At 45.6% G+C, this 20,031-nt stretch overlaps 1 protein-coding gene across 1 annotated transcript in view; it reads left to right on the forward strand.

The window, feature by feature from the left end:
• The window catches only part of PLA2R1 (phospholipase A2 receptor 1), a 1,083,903-nt gene that overhangs the window by 701,989 nt on the left and 361,883 nt on the right, over positions 1 to 20,031 (forward strand). Inside the window, exon 10 of the mRNA XM_086956636.1 lies at positions 19,403 to 19,548. Coding sequence (XP_086812762.1) covers positions 19,403 to 19,548 — 146 coding nt within the window. The remainder of the gene's footprint in view (positions 1 to 19,402; positions 19,549 to 20,031) is intronic.

The following is a 20,031-nucleotide window of genomic DNA, read 5'->3' on the forward strand; positions in this document are numbered from 1 at the left end:
TTTAAACAACATTTTATTATTTTCAAATAACAAAAAACCAAAAACATTAGCTGCCAGGACTTAGTACATCAGAATAAGACAAAGATCTATGCACTGTGGCAGTACAGAGCAACACATGACCAGTACATTACACATCAGAAGCAGACACATATCCACACCTAGTAGTAGAGAGTAAAGCAAGTTTAAGATGTGATGTAGTAGCGTGATGAGGACACAGCACATCAGAACCAGGCAATGATCTATGCATAGCAGTAGAGAGAGAAGCAGGTTAAAGATATACACATCTTTCAAATTCATGCAGCCCAAACCCAAATGCATTGTTTAAAGACTATGGTCATAATAAACATACATTTGACTTGACTTGCATAACATATTTCTACAACAAGCAACTAACAAACAACAACAACCTACACTCCCACCTTTAGTTACCCCTTAGCAAGCTGTCATTTATGGAGTTCCATAATCCTCTGTCAAGCTGAGCTCCCCTCTGTAGTTTCAAATCTCACCCAAGCACACAAAGTCAATAACCCCCACCCTATGAATCCTCCTGAAAAGGCTGGGAGCTCTCAGAAGTTTCTGAGCCAACATCTGGAGCCCATGAGTTATCTTCTAGATGTTCGCATGCTCTAGCTCTATCAATTGTTCCCCGCCACCTCTACAATTCATGAAACAATGCGGCACTTTCAAGCACTGCCCATTTAACCATCTCTTCTCACCATTTAAGCAGCCATGGTCCCTGTGCAGATTGCCAATGCATTGTCAATTCTTGTTTAGCAAGTATCAATGCCAAATCAATACATCTAGTAGTAGTTTCTTGCTTTTTAGGGCACGGATAACGCCCAAAAAGACAGGCCAGTGGTGCACAAGGGTTCACCCATTGTGTGATATCATTAACACAGCCCACTAACTCCCCTTGCAAAATGCAAGGAAACGCAAGGCATCAGAAGACTTTAAGTAATATTTACTAAGCCATGCAAAGCCACCTTGCGTGGATCTGCATGGCTTAGTAAAGCAAGAGTAACGCAAGGCAGTGGAAATCACTACCTAGTGTTACTCTGCGTTGGTAAGGCATTTCATGGATGGAGTGGGGGCATTTCCAAGCATCCACGAACACATTTTGGCACATTTCAAGATTTACTAAGGGTAGTAAACCTCAAAATGCTTCAAAAAGCGACATCATCCCAACAGAGGTGTTACTAGGAGAAATATGCTTATTAATGCTAATTTGAATCTGATTAACTAACTGCCTTTTGTCTGCAGCAATAATTCTTGAATAAACCTTTGTCATTTTGACTTTGAATATTGTGCCACAAAGGTACTTTATATGTACTTAGACCACAAACCTTTGCCACTCACACAGCCCTAATCCTGCACATCATTCTTTTGAATGTATTACTACAAAATGCCGACAATATTTATCAACCTTCTTCTCTTTAAAGAACATTCGATTTTCTCTATAACTTTATGGTAAACATTGCATTTAAAGCTTAGTCTACCTCATGACAGACAACGTGCCAAATGGGCTTGAAATGAAAGTTCTCAGAGGCATTGGACTAAGGCCAAACCCCAAGACAGCCTAGTGTAAAAGTATCTCTCCTGCTCATAGTTTGAATTCTTTGAGGTAATAAAGTAGAAATGAGAAGCAGGAAGCCTAGCTGGTCTTATATGTACTAGACCTGGTTGTGGGTGCCCTAGGAGTGGGTTGCATAGTTTCATATTGGATACACAGGTACTCTGCAAGTGGCAGAAGGCATTGGGTGCTTGGGACCATCTTGGCCCTTTAGAGACTGTCCCATTGGATTTTCTACTGCCTGTTTTGTATGTATGTGTCTGTTAGACCTGGCACTATTGGCGTGAGTCTCCCTTCCATTTTTCTCTTTTGTCTCCTCTGTGTTTGCTGGTGTTAGGTGCTCTGGGCGCTGTGGCACTGCCATTCAGTGCTACAGCGCGAATGCTCTCTATTGTAAATTGACCCAACGAACATGATAGGAAAACCGAGTTTAGTACGCCTGAGCTCAGGATATTAGAGTGCATCTTGTGGGGAAGGCTATTTTTGTGTTCTGTATTTGAAAGTGCCACTTTTGAAAGGTGTGTGTTTTCCTGCCTAGGCCTTCCAGTGGGCTCTGCTGTTATGTGTATTGGCTGTCTGGTTTTGGAGGAACAGGGCAGGCTGCGCATGCCCTAGAGTGAACAGAGAGATCTGCAGTTGGAGTATGGGAGGGGCAACCCTTTGATCTGAAGCAGGGCTGTGCCTGGCAAGGTGAATGATGACTCCACCTCCCACTGTGCGTCTGATGGCAGACCTCCTCTTCCTGAAAGGCAGGATGCCGCCTTGTAAACAAAGTGCTCCATGACAACACCAAACTGGTTCTGGCTGGGTTTAGGGGTTTTGTGACTGTTGAGAACAAAGGCTTTTTGGGGTATAAGTATCTGTGCTGAGACCCCTACCCGGTGTGTTACTTCTGGATGTCAAGACAAACCTCTGTCCGTGTAACTAGAGGGAAAGGACTTTGAAACTTTCATCCATCTTGCTGAAGCAACTACCCAAGGGCCTGATTTGAGATTGAGCTTGCCTCCTGCTAAAGTCTCAGGGACATTAGACTTCACCCATCAGCCTCCTGGATACCTATTTGAGGGGGATTCTACTTGCAGGTGAGGCCTCTTTTGAGAATTCCAGCACCTCTGGTCCTACTGCGGGGAACGCCGGCTGAAAGTCATCGCTATCGCTATTGTGGGCCGTCGCAGCTGAGGAGCTGTTGCCGCTGAGAGCCCGCATTTGCCTGTGTTACCAAGGTCATCGTTATCGCTATTGTGGGCCACTGCAGCTGAGGAGCTGTGTCCCTGAGTGCCCGCATTTGCCATCCTACGAGAATCATCACTATCGCTATTGTGGGCCGCTGCAGCTGAGGAGCTGTGCCGCTGAGTGCCCGCATTTGCCATCCTACGAGAATCATTGCTATCGCTATTGTGGGCTGCTGCAGCTGAGGAGCTGTGCCGCTTGATGCCCTCATTTGCCATCCTATGAGAATCATCACTATAGCTATGGTGGGCCGCTGCAGCTGAGGAGCTGTGCCCCTGAGTGCCGGCATTTGCCATCCTATGAAAATCATCGATATTGTGGGCCGCTGCAGCTGAGGAGCTGAGCCGCTGAGTTCCCACAGTTGTGACGACTTCGAGGATCTTGTTATCACCTGCGTTTGCCGCTGGGTGCCAGCCTTTAAGCCCGTCTCAGGATTATCGTGAGTGCACGCCATGGGCCGCTACAGCTGGGAGCTGTGGCCGCTGCGAGTTCGCCTGCCATCACTGTGGCTTCATTGTGAGGTTGCTTGCCGTACCCCTTTAAATCTCAGGTACATTGTGCATCACCGGGTCGAGTGGGCCCCAGCCCTGAACTAAATTCGTTCCACACTCTTTTTGAGTGCCTCTTTTGCTTTTGAAGTGAATCTGTAATTATGTGTATTGTGGCTCCTTGAGTGCTTTTAGCCTTGTGTTCAGTCAATATAAAGATAACTATTTTTCTATAACTACTTGTGGTGTCCGTTTGTAGCGTCTCTCCTGTGTTATTGTGTATGGTCATAAATGCTTCACACATTGCCTCTGAAATAGGCCTGTCTTCTCATGCTATGTTACCACAGGGTTGAGCTGGGGTTATCAAAGGGTGTAGCCCTCTTACTCTGACTTAGGAAGAAGGAACCCTATTTGGACCTCGGCGCCAGCCGCTGCCAACTAGAGATCCCCATTTCTAACAGTGTTAGTTTGTGTGTGGTATTTAGTTGGGCATATTTTGCATCACTTTGCATTTTGTAAGAGAAAGCACTCATGTGCACTTGATTTATTGAGTGTCAGCTCTTGCTTTACTGAGCTCTGAGCATCCAGCTTAAGGAGCTTTGGACTGCTCTACCTTGCTATCCTGAAAGTCAAGTGCTAAAAGGGATACTTGATTTCCACTTTGAGGGTCGTCAGTACAGGGTTTAGGGCATCAGAAGCAAAAGACCCCAGTTGTCACTATTAGGGCCCATTATTTTAGATTGTTCTGAGACTTTGCAATACAGATGTCTCACAAAAAGATTTCCTTGACAACAGGCATGTTGTCATTGGTTACAAACCTATATTGCTGGTCTTGTGAAAGCTGCAGAATTCAGACAGCTGAAGAAACCAGGCACATGTGATAACCTGAAACTCTAGAAACTCAATTACCTATTCCATAGTACAGTCTGGTAGCTCAAAACGTCCTGGAAAGATGGGTGTGTGCAATTCCTTCAATGAAAATAAAGGGTTCTTGAAGGAATTTATTATTGCTTGGCAAATACATTAAGAAAATAATATTTTAGATTACAATGTTAGTCTCTTTTAAAGAAAGACACAATAGTTGAATCCTACAGCCCTGACTGTTAAACAGAATTGTCCTCTGCATGATATAAAGGTATGTACCCCTACCTTGAGTGACCAGGCTGCAAGTGAAACGTGAAACTAGTATCTTGGCTTTTTGTTAGCCCAAATGTCATGCTAATTTAGCTTTTGCACTGTGTCCTAGGCCTGTTCATGTAAATGCCCAGGTCCTAAAATTATTCTGCACCCTGGAGTGGCACACCTTGCAGGGCCTCTTCTGTTCACTTGGGACTACGGTCCATGTCCTGGTTTGTTGACTTGAAGCAATGGATGCAGTGTATTGATTTATTTGAGTTACTGGTTCTGAACACACCATGTTCTGTGCCAGAGAATGGTGTGGGTGTAAAACACTAAGGGCCAGATGTATCAAAGGGTTTTACCCATTCTGTGTCTATGGGAAAATGTGTTCATACATATGGCCCTGTGTTATTAGTTGAGAATGGTAAGTATCCACCTCAGGTAATATTCACAGCCCTTGTCAGGGTGAACCACGAAGCACTAAATAAACCTGAGCTCAACACCCAGGTAGCTATAGCATCTAGCAGACAGGCTTAAGTTAGAGGCAATTTGTAAAGTATTTAAGCAATACTAAAACAGTCATAAAGTTGAAATGCAAAACAATAAAAACCTTGGAAGTATTTAGAATAGAGTAAAATGTAATAAACAAAATGACGCCAAGGTGACAAAAAGCCTATAAGGGGAGCCGGAGTTATACATTTTTAAAGTTTTTAGTAGAAATAGCATGAAGAAGCTCAAAGTTCCAATGATAGTGTGTGGTTGTAGTAGTACAGGACCTCGGTGCAATTTCACTCTGAACACATTGGAGTGCAGATCAGAAACATTAATCAGGTTTGTCGTGGTCAAAGATTTTACCTTCTGTGTTTAGTCTCTGAAATCCCAACCCACCACAGCAGTACACTTCTAAAGCCCCAGTTCCTCTGATGAGGCACTTAGAGATTTTTAGAGAGGCCATCAGAGGCAAAGAGGAGAGTCCAGTCCATGCACTCCAAATGTTATATGTAACCCAGCAGATCTGTGAAGCTTTAATACAAAAGATAGCCCCACTTGGACTGAGGCCTCAATGGCTGGCAGGACAAAAATGGACTTTGCCCAAGTGTCTGCTTACATTGACCTAAGATTGGATTTTGTGTAAATATTAAAAAGAGTCCTTAAAATGTTTTCCTAGCTGTTTCATAGCCTAACTAACGTTTATTCAACTTAATAATGTAGCCCAATTCTTTCCTATGAAACAGCCAAATCTGCTACAATGAAAATAGCTTTGAAGACATTTTCACAGTAAGGATGCTTAACATTAAACTTGCACAAGCTCTACCCATAACATGCATCCTGCCTTAATGAGCAGCAAGCCCTTCATAGGAATGACTAAGATTTAAAATGAGGGTTTAGGCCTGTTTAATGGGGCTATTTTGACAGGTTGAATTTACAGTTTAGATCTGCACGGACAGGCTACTGGTGGCAGGTTTGTAGTCATGTTTGCATTATTCGCCTGAGTGGATGGCACAATGAGTGCTGCAGTCCACTGGTAACATTTAACTCACAGGCCCCAAGTACCCTGTGATTAAACAACAAGGGGTGGTGATGGACAGAGTTTCTGAATTAAGCAGAATACTCTCACCCAGTCAAGAGATCAGGACTAGATCCAACACCGTTTTTTAGCTCACTGCACCATCCCAGCTCAGAACCTGACTATATGCAAATTAGTCTGTTCCTGTCCCAGTGCATGATGGGAACAGGGCAGACCAACCTACAAAGCCAATTCTTTCACTGGGAAGGAAACAAGCTTCCGGGGACCGGTTTCTGGCATTACAGCCGTCTTCGGCCCGGCTTGCTTGAATCCTGATGGTGCAATGAGCAAGGGACTCACATCTGAGTATACCCTTCCACGCTTATGGTGGACAAAATAATTAAACAACAAGGGGTGGTGATGGACAGAGTTTCTGAATTAAGCAGAATACTCTCACCCAGTCAAGAGATCAGGGCTAGATCCAAAACCGTTTTTTAGCTCACTGCACCATCCCAGCTCAGAACCTGACTATATGCAAATTACTCTGTTCCTGTCCCAGTGCATGATGGGAACAGGGCAAAGCAAACTACAAAGCCAATTCTTTCACTGGGAAGGAAACAAGCTTCCGGGGACCGGTTTCTGGCATTACAGCCGTCTTCGGCCCGGCTTGCTTGAATCCTGATGGTGCAATGAGCAAGGGACTCACATCTGAGTATACCCTTCCACGCTTATGGTGGACAAAATAATTAAACAACAAGGGGTGGTGATGGACAGAGTTTCTGAATTAAGCAGAATACTCTCACCCAGTCAAGAGATCAGGGCTAGATCCAACACCGTTTTTTAGCTCACTGCACCATCCCAGCTCAGAACCTGACTATATGCAAAGTAGTGTGTTCCTGTCCCAGTGCATGATGGGAACAGGGCAAACCAACCTACAAAGCCAATTCTTTCACTGGGAAGGAAACAAGCTTCCGGGGACCGGTTTCTGGCATTACAGCCGTCTTCGGCCCGGCTTGCTTGAATCCTGATGGTGCAATGAGCAAGGGACTCACATCTGAGTATACCCTTCCACGCTTATGGTGGACAAAATAATTAAACAACAAGGGTTGGTGATGGACAGAGTCTCTGAATTAAGCAGAATACTCTCACCCAGTCAAGAGATCAGGGCTAGATCCAACACCGTTTTTTAGCTCACTGCACCATCCCAGCTCAGAACCTGACTATATGCAAATTAGTCTGTTCCTGTCCCAGTGCATGATGGGAACAGGGCAAACCAAACTACAAAGCCAATTCTTTCACTGGGAAGGAAACAAGCTTCCGGGGACCGGTTTCTGGCATTACAGCCGTCTTCGGCCCGGCTTGCTTGAATCCTGATGGTGCAATGAGCAAGGGACTCACATCTGAGTATACCCTTCCACGCTTATGGTGGACAAAATAATTAAACAACAAGGGGTGGTGATGGACAGAGTTTCTGAATTAAGCAGAATACTCTCACCCAGTCAAGAGATCAGGGCTAGATCCAACACCATTTTTTAGCTCACTGCACCATCCCAGCTCAGAACCTGACTATATGCAAATTAGTCTGTTCCTGTCCCAGTGCATGATGGGAACAGGGCAGACCAACCTACAAAGCCAATTCTTTCACTGGGAAGGAAACAAGCTTCCGGGGACCGGTTTCTGGCATTACAGCCGTCTTCGGCCCGGCTTGCTTGAATCCTGATGGTGCAATGAGCAAGGGACTCACATCTGAGTATACCCTTCCACGCTTATGGTGGACAAAATAATTAAACAACAAGGGGTGGTGATGGACAGAGTTTCTGAATTAAGCAGAATACTCTCACCCAGTCAAGAGATCAGGGCTAGATCCAACACCGTTTTTTAGCTCACTGCACCATCCCAGCTCAGAACCTGACTATATGCAAATTACTCTGTTCCTGTCCCAGTGCATGATGGGAACAGGGCAAACCAAACTACAAAGCCAATTCTTTCACAGGGAAGGAAACAAGCTTCCGGGGACCGGTTTCTGGCATTACAGCCGTCTTCGGCCCGGCTTGCTTGAATCCTGATGGTGCAATGAGCAAGGGACTCACATCTGAGTATACCCTTCCACGCTTATGGTGGACAAAATAATTAAACAACAAGGGGTGGTGATGGACAGAGTTTCTGAATTAAGCAGAATACTCTCACCCAGTCAAGAGATCAGGGCTAGATCCAACACCGTTTTTTAGCTCACTGCACCATCCCAGCTCAGAACCTGACTATATGCAAAGTAGTCTGTTCCTGTCCCAGTGCATGATGGGAACAGGGCAAACCAACCTACAAAGCCAATTCTTTCACTGGGAAGGAAACAAGCTTCCGGGGACCGGTTTCTGGCATTACAGCCGTCTTCGGCCCGGCTTGCTTGAATCCTGATGGTGCAATGAGCAAGGGACTCACATCTGAGTATACCCTTCCACGCTTATGGTGGACAAAATAATTAAACAACAAGGGTTGGTGATGGACAGAGTCTCTGAATTAAGCAGAATACTCTCACCCAGTCAAGAGATCAGGGCTAGATCCAACACCGTTTTTTAGCTCACTGCACCATCCCAGCTCAGAACCTGACTATATGCAAATTAGTCTGTTCCTGTCCCAGTGCATGATGGGAACAGGGCAAACCAAACTACAAAGCCAATTCTTTCACTGGGAAGGAAACAAGCTTCCGGGGACCGGTTTCTGGCATTACAGCCGTCTTCGGCCCGGCTTGCTTGAATCCTGATGGTGCAATGAGCAAGGGACTCACATCTGAGTATACCCTTCCACGCTTATGGTGGACAAAATAATTAAACAACAAGGGGTGGTGATGGACAGAGTTTCTGAATTAAGCAGAATACTCTCACCCAGTCAAGAGATCAGGGCTAGATCCAACACCATTTTTTAGCTCACTGCACCATCCCAGCTCAGAACCTGACTATATGCAAATTAGTCTGTTCCTGTCCCAGTGCATGATGGGAACAGGGCAAACCAAACTACAAAGCCAATTCTTTCACTGGGAAGGAAACAAGCTTCCGGGGACCGGTTTCTGGCATTACAGCCGTCTTCGGCCCGGCTTGCTTGAATCCTGATGGTGCAATGAGCAAGGGACTCACATCTGAGTATACCCTTCCACGCTTATGGTGGACAAAATAATTAAACAACAAGGGGTGGTGATGGACAGAGTTTCTGAATTAAGCAGAATACTCTCACCCAGTCAAGAGATCAGGGCTAGATCCAACACCGTTTTTTAGCTCACTGCACCATCCCAGCTCAGAACCTGACTATATGCAAATTAGTCTGTTCCTGTCCCAGTGCATGATGGGAACAGGGCAAACCAAACTACAAAGCCAATTCTTTCACTGGGAAGGAAACAAGCTTCCGGGGACCGGTTTCAGGCATTACAGCCGTCTTCGGCCCGGCTTGCTTGAATCCTGATGGTGCAATGAGTAAGGGACTCACATCTGAGTATACCCTTCCACGCTTATGGCGGACAAAATAATTAAACAACAAGGGGTGGTGATGGACAGAGTTTCTGAATTAAGCAGAATACTCTCACCCAGTCAAGAGATCAGGGCTAGATCCAACACGGTTTTTTAGCTCACTGCACCATCCCAGCTCAGAACCTGACTATATGCAAATTAGTCTGTTCCTGTCCCAGTGCATGATGGGAACAGGGCAAACCAACCTACAAAGACAATTCTTTCACTGGGAAGGAAACAAGCTTCCGGGGACCGGTTTCTGGCATTACAGCCGTCTTCGGCCCGGCTTGCTTGAATCCTGATGGTGCAATGAGCAAGGGACTCACATCTGAGTATACCCTTCCACGCTTATGGTGGACAAAATAATTAAACAACAAGGGGTGGTGATGGACAGAGTTTCTGAATTAAGCAGAATACTCTCACCCAGTCAAGAGATCAGGGCTAGATCCAACACCGTTTTTTAGCTCACTGCACCATCCCAGCTCAGAACCTGACTATATGCAAATTAGTCTGTTCCTGTCCCAGTGCATGATGGGAACAGGGCAAACCAAACTACAAAGCCAATTCTTTCACTGGGAAGGAAACAAGCTTCCGGGGACCGGTTTCTGGCATTACAGCCGTCTTCGGCCCGGCTTGCTTGAATCCTGATGGTGCAATGAGCAAGGGACTCACATCTGAGTATACCCTTCCACGCTTATGGTGGACAAAATAATTAAACAACAAGGGGTGGTGATGGACAGAGTTTCTGAATTAAGCAGAATACTCTCACCCAGTCAAGAGATCAGGGCTAGATCCAACACCGTTTTTTAGCTCACTGCACCATCCCAGCTCAGAACCTGACTATATGCAAATTAGTCTGTTCCTGTCCCAGTGCATGATGGGAACAGGGCAAACCAAACTACAAAGCCAATTCTTTCACTGGGAAGGAAACAAGCTTCCGGGGACCGGTTTCTGGCATTACAGCCGTCTTCGGCCCGGCTTGCTTGAATCCTGATGGTGCAATGAGCAAGGGACTCACATCTGAGTATACCCTTCCACGCTTATGGTGGACAAAATAATTAAACAACAAGGGGTGGTGATGGACAGAGTTTCTGAATTAAGCAGAATACTCTCACCCAGTCAAGAGATCAGGGCTAGATCCAACCCCGTTTTTTTAGCTCACTGCACCATCCCAGCTCAGAACCTGATTATATGCAAATTAGTCTGTTCCTGTCCCAGTGCATGATGGGAACAGGGCAAACCAAACTACAAAGCCAATTCTTTCACTGGGAAGGAAACAAGCTTCCGGGGACCGGTTTCTGGCATTACAGCCGTCTTCGGCCCGGCTTGCTTGAATCCTGATGGTGCAATGAGCAAGGGACTCACATCTGAGTATACCCTTCCACGCTTATGGTGGACACAATAATTAAACAACAAGGGGTGGTGATGGACAGAGTTTCTGAATTAAGCAGAATACTCTCACCCAGTCAAGAGATCAGGGCTAGATCCAACACCGTTTTTTAGCTCACTGCACCATCCCAGCTCAGAACCTGACTATATGCAAATTAGTCTGTTCCTGTCCCAGTGCATGATGGGAACAGGGCAAACCAAACTACAAAGCCAATTCTTTCACTGGGAAGGAAACAAGCTTCCGGGGACCGGTTTCTGGCATTACAGCCGTCTTCGGCCCGGCTTGCTTGAATCCTGATGGTGCAATGAGCAAGGGACTCACATCTGAGTATACCCTTCCACGCTTATGGTGGACAAAATAATTAAACAACAAGGGGTGGTGATGGACAGAGTTTCTGAATTAAGCAGAATACTCTCACCCAGTCAAGAGATCAGGGCTAGATCCAACACCGTTTTTTAGCTCACTGCACCATCCCAGCTCAGAACCTGACTATATGCAAATTAGTCTGTTCCTGTCCCAGTGCATGATGGGAACAGGGCAAACCAAACTACAAAGCCAATTCTTTCACTGGGAAGGAAACAAGCTTCCGGGGACCGGTTTCTGGCATTACAGCCGTCTTCGGCCCGGCTTGCTTGAATCCTGATGGTGCAATGAGCAAGGGACTCACATCTGAGTATACCCTTCCACGCTTATGGTGGACAAAATAATTAAACAACAAGGGGTGGTGATGGACAGAGTTTCTGAATTAAGCAGAATACTCTCACCCAGTCAAGAGATCAGGGCTAGATCCAACCCCGTTTTTTAGCTCACTGCACCATCCCAGCTCAGAACCTGATTATATGCAAATTAGTCTGTTCCTGTCCCAGTGCATGATGGGAACAGGGCAAACCAAACTACAAAGCCAATTCTTTCACTGGGAAGGAAACAAGCTTCCGGGGACCGGTTTCTGGCATTACAGCCGTCTTCGGCCCGGCTTGCTTGAATCCTGATGGTGCAATGAGCAAGGGACTCACATCTGAGTATACCCTTCCACGCTTATGGTGGACACAATAATTAAACAACAAGGGGTGGTGATGGACAGAGTTTCTGAATTAAGCAGAATACTCTCACCCAGTCAAGAGATCAGGGCTAGATCCAACACCGTTTTTTAGCTCACTGCACCATCCCAGCTCAGAACCTGACTATATGCAAATTAGTCTGTTCCTGTCCCAGTGCATGATGGGAACAGGGCAAACCAAACTACAAAGCCAATTCTTTCACTGGGAAGGAAACAAGCTTCCGGGGACCGGTTTCAGGCATTACAGCCGTCTTCGGCCCGGCTTGCTTGAATCCTGATGGTGCAATGAGCAAGGGACTCACATCTGAGTATACCCTTCCACGCTTATGGTGGACAAAATAATTAAACAACAAGGGGTGGTGATGGACAGAGTTTCTGAATTAAGCAGAATACTCTCACCCAGTCAAGAGATCAGGGCTAGATCCAACACCGTTTTTTAGCTCACGGCACCATCCCAGCTCAGAACCTGACTATATGCAAAGTAGTCTGTTCCTGTCCCAGTGCATGATGGGAACAGGGCAAACCAACCTACAAAGCCAATTCTTTCACTGGGAAGGAAACAAGCTTCCGGGGACCGGTTTCTGGCATTACAGCCGTCTTCGGCCCGGCTTGCTTGAATCCTGATGGTGCAATGAGCAAGGGACTCACATCTGAGTATACCCTCCCACGCTTATGGTGGACAAAATAATTAAACAACAAGGGTTGGTGATGGACAGAGTCTCTGAATTAAGCAGAATACTCTCACCCAGTCAAGAGATCAGGGCTAGATCCAACACCGTTTTTTAGCTCACTGCACCATCCCAGCTCAGAACCTGACTATATGCAAATTAGTCTGTTCCTGTCCCAGTGCATGATGGGAACAGGGCAAACCAAACTACAAAGCCAATTCTTTCACTGGGAAGGAAACAAGCTTCCGGGGACCGGTTTCTGGCATTACAGCCGTCTTCGGCCCGGCTTGCTTGAATCCTGATGGTGCAATGAGCAAGGGACTCACATCTGAGTATACCCTTCCACGCTTATGGTGGACAAAATAATTAAACAACAAGGGGTGGTGATGGACAGAGTTTCTGAATTAAGCAGAATACTCTCACCCAGTCAAGAGATCAGGGCTAGATCCAACACCGTTTTTTAGCTCACTGCACCATCCCAGCTCAGAACCTGACTATATGCAAATTAGTCTGTTCCTGTCCCAGTGCATGATGGGAACAGGGCAAACCAAACTACAAAGCCAATTCTTTCACTGGGAAGGAAACAAGCTTCCGGGGACCGGTTTCTGGCATTACAGCCGTCTTCAGCCCGGCTTGCTTGAATCCTGATGGTGCAATGAGCAAGGGACTCACATCTGAGTATACCCTTCCACGCTTATGGTGGACAAAATAATTAAACAACAAGGGGTGGTGATGGACAGAGTTTCTGAATTAAGCAGAATACTCTCACCCAGTCAAGAGATCAGGGCTAGATCCAACACCGTTTTTTAGCTCACTGCACCATCCCAGCTCAGAACCTGACTATATGCAAATTAGTCTGTTCCTGTCCCAGTGCATGATGGGAACAGGGCAAACCAAACTACAAAGCCAATTCTTTCACTGGGAAGGAAACAAGTTTCCGGGGACCGGTTTCAGGCATTACAGCCGTCTTCGGCCCGGCTTGCTTGAATCCTGATGGTGCAATGAGTAAGGGACTCACATCTGAGTATACCCTTCCACGCTTATGAAGGACAAAATAATTAAACAACAAGGGGTGGTGATGGACAGAGTTTCTGAATTAAGCAGAATACTCTCACCCAGTCAAGAGATCAGGGCTAGATCCAACACGGTTTTTTAGCTCACTGCACCATCCCAGCTCAGAACCTGACTATATGCAAATTAGTCTGTTCCTGTCCCAGTGCATGATGGGAACAGGGCAAACCAACCTACAAAGTCAATTCTTTCACTGGGAAGGAAACAAGCTTCCGGGGACCGGTTTCTGGCATTACAGCCGTCTTCGGCCCGGCTTGCTTGAATCCTGATGGTGCAATGAGCAAGGGACTCACATCTGAGTATACCCTTCCACGCTTATGGTGGACAAAATAATTAAACAACAAGGGGTGGTGATGGACAGAGTTTCTGAATTAAGCAGAATACTCTCACCCAGTCAAGAGATCAGGGCTAGATCCAACACCGTTTTTTAGCTCACTGCACCATCCCAGCTCAGAACCTGACTATATGCAAATTAGTCTGTTCCTGTCCCAGTGCATGATGGGAACAGGGCAAACCAAACTACAAAGCCAATTCTTTCACTGGGAAGGAAACAAGCTTCCGGGGACCGGTTTCTGGCATTACAGCCGTCTTCGGCCCGGCTTGCTTGAATCCTGATGGTGCAATGAGCAAGGGACTCACATCTGAGTATACCCTTCCACGCTTATGGTGGACAAAATAATTAAACAACAAGGGGTGGTGATGGACAGAGTTTCTGAATTAAGCAGAATACTCTCACCCAGTCAAGAGATCAGGGCTAGATCCAACACCGTTTTTTAGCTCACTGCACCATCCCAGCTCAGAACCTGACTATATGCAAATTAGTCTGTTCCTGTCCCAGTGCATGATGGGAACAGGGCAAACCAAACTACAAAGCCAATTCTTTCACTGGGAAGGAAACAAGCTTCCGGGGACCGGTTTCTGGCATTACAGCCGTCTTCGGCCCGGCTTGCTTGAATCCTGATGGTGCAATGAGCAAGGGACTCACATCTGAGTATACCCTTCCACGCTTATGGTGGACAAAATAATTAAACAACAAGGGGTGGTGATGGACAGAGTTTCTGAATTAAGCAGAATACTCTCACCCAGTCAAGAGATCAGGGCTAGATCCAACCCCGTTTTTTAGCTCACTGCACCATCCCAGCTCAGAACCTGATTATATGCAAATTAGTCTGTTCCTGTCCCAGTGCATGATGGGAACAGGGCAAACCAAACTACAAAGCCAATTCTTTCACTGGGAAGGAAACAAGCTTCCGGGGACCGGTTTCTGGCATTACAGCCGTCTTCGGCCCGGCTTGCTTGAATCCTGATGGTGCAATGAGCAAGGGACTCACATCTGAGTATACCCTTCCACGCTTATGGTGGACACAATAATTAAACAACAAGGGGTGGTGATGGACAGAGTTTCTGAATTAAGCAGAATACTCTCACCCAGTCAAGAGATCAGGGCTAGATCCAACACCGTTTTTTAGCTCACTGCACCATCCCAGCTCAGAACCTGACTATATGCAAATTAGTCTGTTCCTGTCCCAGTGCATGATGGGAACAGGGCAAACCAAACTACAAAGCCAATTCTTTCACTGGGAAGGAAACAAGCTTCCGGGGACCGGTTTCAGGCATTACAGCCGTCTTCGGCCCGGCTTGCTTGAATCCTGATGGTGCAATGAGCAAGGGACTCACATCTGAGTATACCCTTCCACGCTTATGGTGGACAAAATAATTAAACAACAAGGGGTGGTGATGGACAGAGTTTCTGAATTAAGCAGAATACTCTCACCCAGTCAAGAGATCAGGGCTAGATCCAACACCGTTTTTTAGCTCACTGCACCATCCCAGCTCAGAACCTGACTATATGCAAATTAGTCTGTTCCTATCCCAGTGCATGATGGGAACAGGGCAAACCAACCTACAAAGCCAATTCTTTCACTGGGAAGGAAACAAGCTTCCGGGGACCGGTTTCTGGCATTACAGCCGTCTTCGGCCCGGCTTGCTTGAATCCTGATGGTGCAATGAGCAAGGGACTCACATCTGAGTATACCCTTCCACGCTTATGGTGGACAAAATAATTAAACAACAAGGGGTGGTGATGGACAGAGTTTCTGAATTAAGCAGAATACTCTCACCCAGTCAAGAGATCAGGGCTCGATCCAACACCGTTTTTTAGCTCACTGCACCATCCCAGCTCAGAACCTGACTATATGCAAATTAGTCTGTTCCTGTCCCAGTGCATGATGGGAACAGGGCAAACCAACCTACAAAGCCAATTCTTTCACAGGGAAGGAAACAAGCTTCCGGGGACCGGTTTCTGGCATTACAGCCGTCTTCGGCCCGGCTTGCTTGAATCCTGATGGTGCAATGAGCAAGGGACTCACATCTGAGTATACCCTTCCACGCTTATGGTGGACAAAATAATTAAACAACAAGGGGTGGTGATGGACAGAGTTTCTGAATTAAGCAGAATACTCTCACCCAGTCAAGAGATCAGGGCTAGATCCAACACCGTTTTTTAGCTCACTGCACCATCCCAGCTCAGAACCTGACTATATGCAAATTAGTCTGTTCCTGTCCCAGTGCATGATGGGAACAGGGCAAACCAAACTACAAAGCCAATTCTTTCACAGGGAAGGAAACAAGCTTCCGGGGACCGGTTTCTGGCATTACAGCCGTCTTCGGCCCGGCTTGCTTGAATCCTGATGGTGCAATGAGCAAGGGACTCACATCTGAGTATACCCTTCCACGCTTATGGTGGACAAAATAATTAAACAACAAGGGGTGGTGATGGACAGAGTTTCTGAATTAAGCAGAATACTCTCACCCAGTCAAGAGATCAGGGCTAGATCCAACACCGTTTTTTAGCTCACTGCACCATCCCAGCTCAGAACCTGCCTATATGCAAATTAGTCTGTTCCTGTCCCAGTGCATGATGGGAACAGGGCAAACCAAACTACAAAGCCAATTCTTTCACTGGGAAGGAAACAAGCTTCCGGGGACCGGTTTCTGGCATTACAGCCGTCTTCGGCCCGGCTTGCTTGAATCCTGATGGTGCAATGAGCAAGGGACTCACATCTGAGTATACCCTTCCACGCTTATGGTGGACAAAATAATTAAACAACAAGGGGTGGTGATGGACAGAGTTTCTGAATTAAGCAGAGAATACTCTCACCCAGTCAAGAGATCAGGGCTAGATCCAACACCGTTTTTTAGCTCACTGCACCATCCCAGCTCAGAACCTGACTATATGCAAATTAGTCTGTTCCTGTCCCAGTGCATGATGGGAACAGGGCAAACCAAACTACAAAGCCAATTCTTTCACTGGGAAGGAAACAAGCTTCCGGGGACCCGTTTCTGGCATTACAGCCGTCTTCGGCCCGGCTTGCTTGAATCCTGATGGTGCAATGAGCAAGGGACTCACATCTGAGTATACCCTTCCACGCTTATGGTGGACAAAATAATTAAACAACAAGGGGTGGTGATGGACAGAGTTTCTGAATTAAGCAGAATACTCTCACCCAGTCAAGAGATCAGGGCTAGATCCAACACCGTTTTTTAGCTCACTGCACCATCCCAGCTCAGAACCTGACTATATGCAAATTAGTCTGTTCCTGTCCCAGTGCATGATGGGAACAGGGCAAACCAAACTACAAAGCCAATTCTTTCACTGGGAAGGAAACAAGCTTCTGGGGACCGGTTTCTGGCATTACAGCCGTCTTCGGCCCGGCTTGCTTGAATCCTGATGGTGCAATGAGCAAGGGACTCACATCTGAGTATACCCTTCCACGCTTATGGTGGACAAAATAATTAAACAACAAGGGGTGGTGATGGACAGAGTTTCTGAATTAAGCAGAATACTCTCACCCAGTCAAGAGATCAGGGCTAGATCCAACACCGTTTTTTAGCTCACTGCACCATCCCAGCTCAGAACCTGATTATATGCAAATTAGTCTGTTCCTGTCCCAGTGCATGATGGGAACAGGGCAAACCAACCTACAAAGCCAATTCTTTCACTGGGAAGGAAACAAGCTTCCGGGGACCGGTTTCTGGCATTACAGCCGTCTTCGGCCCGGCTTGCTTGTATCCTGATGGTGCAATGAGCAAGGGACTCACATCTGAGTATACCCTTCCACGCTTATGGTGGACAAAATAATTAAACAACAAGGGGTGGTGATGGACAGAGTTTCTGAATTAAGCAGAATACTCTCACCCAGTCAAGAGATCAGGGCTAGATCCAACACCGTTTTTTAGCTCACTGCACCATCCCAGCTCAGAACCTGACTATCTGCAAATTAGTCTGTTCCTGTCCCAGTGCATGATGGGAACAGGGCAAACCAAACTACAAAGCCAATTCTTTCACTGGAAAGGAAACAAGCTTCCGGGGACCGGTTTCTGGCATTACAGCCGTCTTCGGCCCGGCTTGCTTGAATCCTGATGGTGCAATGAGCAAGGGACTCACATCTGAGTATACCCTCCCACGCTTATGGTGGACAAAATAATTAAACAATAAGGGGTGGTGATGGACAGAGTTTCTGAATTAAGCAGAATACTCTCACATACTAGGGACTTGTAGGTAAGTTAAATATGCCAATCAGGGGTATGCCAATTTCATTATGTTGATGGAGGAGTGTAAGCACTTTACTACAGTTAGCAGGGTAAAATATATAGTTTTCTGCAGCAAGCAAAAAATCGGGTTCAACAAAAAATTTATATTATTTGTGGTGTTCCTGCAGAAAGACCACATTTTCATCAATGGTGTACCGGCCCTCATCGGGTAAAGATGCTGCTTTAATGTGTGACCAGACCCTTGCGTTGACATTTAGTGTGTGCTGAGTACATGTGAGTGCTGTGTAAATTTGGCCTATATGGAAGCGCGAGTCTGTGTGGTGTATGAGTATGTTGGATGGGACCAGTGTAATCAATTTGGTATAGCCCCTGTTAACTCTGGGCAGTAAAATTGCATGAGGCTTTGGCTGAAACAGCAGCCAAGCCTCGTCCTCTGGCATCTGACAAAGTATTTCTTTGGCAAGGGAAGCATGCAATTCCCCCCTGCCAATACTATTCGAACTTTTCTCTCCCCTAGCATTTGAGACTCCCTCCTGCCACTCCACCCTGCGGGCAAGCCTCTAGGAGTGTTTAACCTTTTAGAATATTAAATTGTGTGTGGAAGTCTACATGGTAATCCTGTTTCTGCACAGTTAATCTGGAAGCTGAATTCCATGCAGACCTACCACCTTTTAATGATAATTCTAGCAGCTGGAAATCTCTGCATGAAATTCCTCCTAATTCAAGTATCCAAGATGAGGGCTCGAGGATGCTTATGATAGAAACTGTAGGTTATGGGAAGAGGTTTGATATGCTGTGACAAAAAGGTACGGTGATATAATAAAATTAGATATCTCTTTCTATTATGTTTGGCTCTGATGAATATATTCCAAATGCAAACACTTGACTTTGAATAATTGTTATCATTATTTCTCGATTATGCATTTCCAGGCAATGGATTAGTCAGGGAATTCTCCAATTTTGAAGATTGTGGGTTCTATTTTGGAGTATATTTAAACTGGAATCTGCCATTTACCAATAAAAAAAGCATAACGTGGCGGGGTAGGTTTTAGATGACGAGATACCCTGTAACCATTTTAGGATGAAATTAAAAAATGCTGTTAAGAAAATGTCATTGAATAAGTCATTGTCAGACACATATTAATATGAACATAAACTATATGTAGCTTTTTTCTACTTTGTCAATAATAAAAAAGATAATTGAGTAATTATTAATTTACACAAAATATATTGCTCATGTTTGTCTTATAACAGGTCTTCCATCTAGAGAAGGTACTCATGAAAAGAACATGGGATGAAGCTGAAGAATTTTGTCAAGGTTATGGAGCTCACCTTGCAAGCTTTTCCAATCGTGGTGAAGAAATATTCCTAGATGAACTTTTAAGTACAATGTTTTCTCCGTAAGTGATTTCAAACTAATTTCCCTAGTGTTTGCATATAAACACACACATGTAAGTCTATTGGCCAAGGTTTGAGTATTTTACGACAAATGTACGCATGTTTCATTTTGTGATTTCCTAATAGTGAATTTTTGCAATTTGCAATTAGGGAATCGCAAGCACCTATGTACTGATGTGTCTTGACACATTTCGCGTTTCTTAATGGGATTGCAATTGACCTACCTCATTAATATTCATGCGGTAGGTCACAATTTACGACCCATTGGGAATCACTAAAAATAAAAGGATGGTGGCCTGCTGGTACACCAGACCACCATTTCTTTGTTTGCTGTTAAACAAAGCATCGTTTTTAAAAAAAAATTTTTTAAATAAAGCCTGTTTTCCGGGATAGGTTTTCAATAGAAAAATGAAACATTTAATTTTCATTATTTATGAGTAGGCATTGGTCCGTCGGACCACTGCCTTCTCTGAAAAAAAGTTTTT

Source organism: Lissotriton vulgaris, chromosome 2_1, assembly GCF_964263255.1.
Source record: "Lissotriton vulgaris chromosome 2_1, aLisVul1.2, whole genome shotgun sequence".
Taxonomy (NCBI): domain Eukaryota; kingdom Metazoa; phylum Chordata; class Amphibia; order Caudata; family Salamandridae; genus Lissotriton; species Lissotriton vulgaris.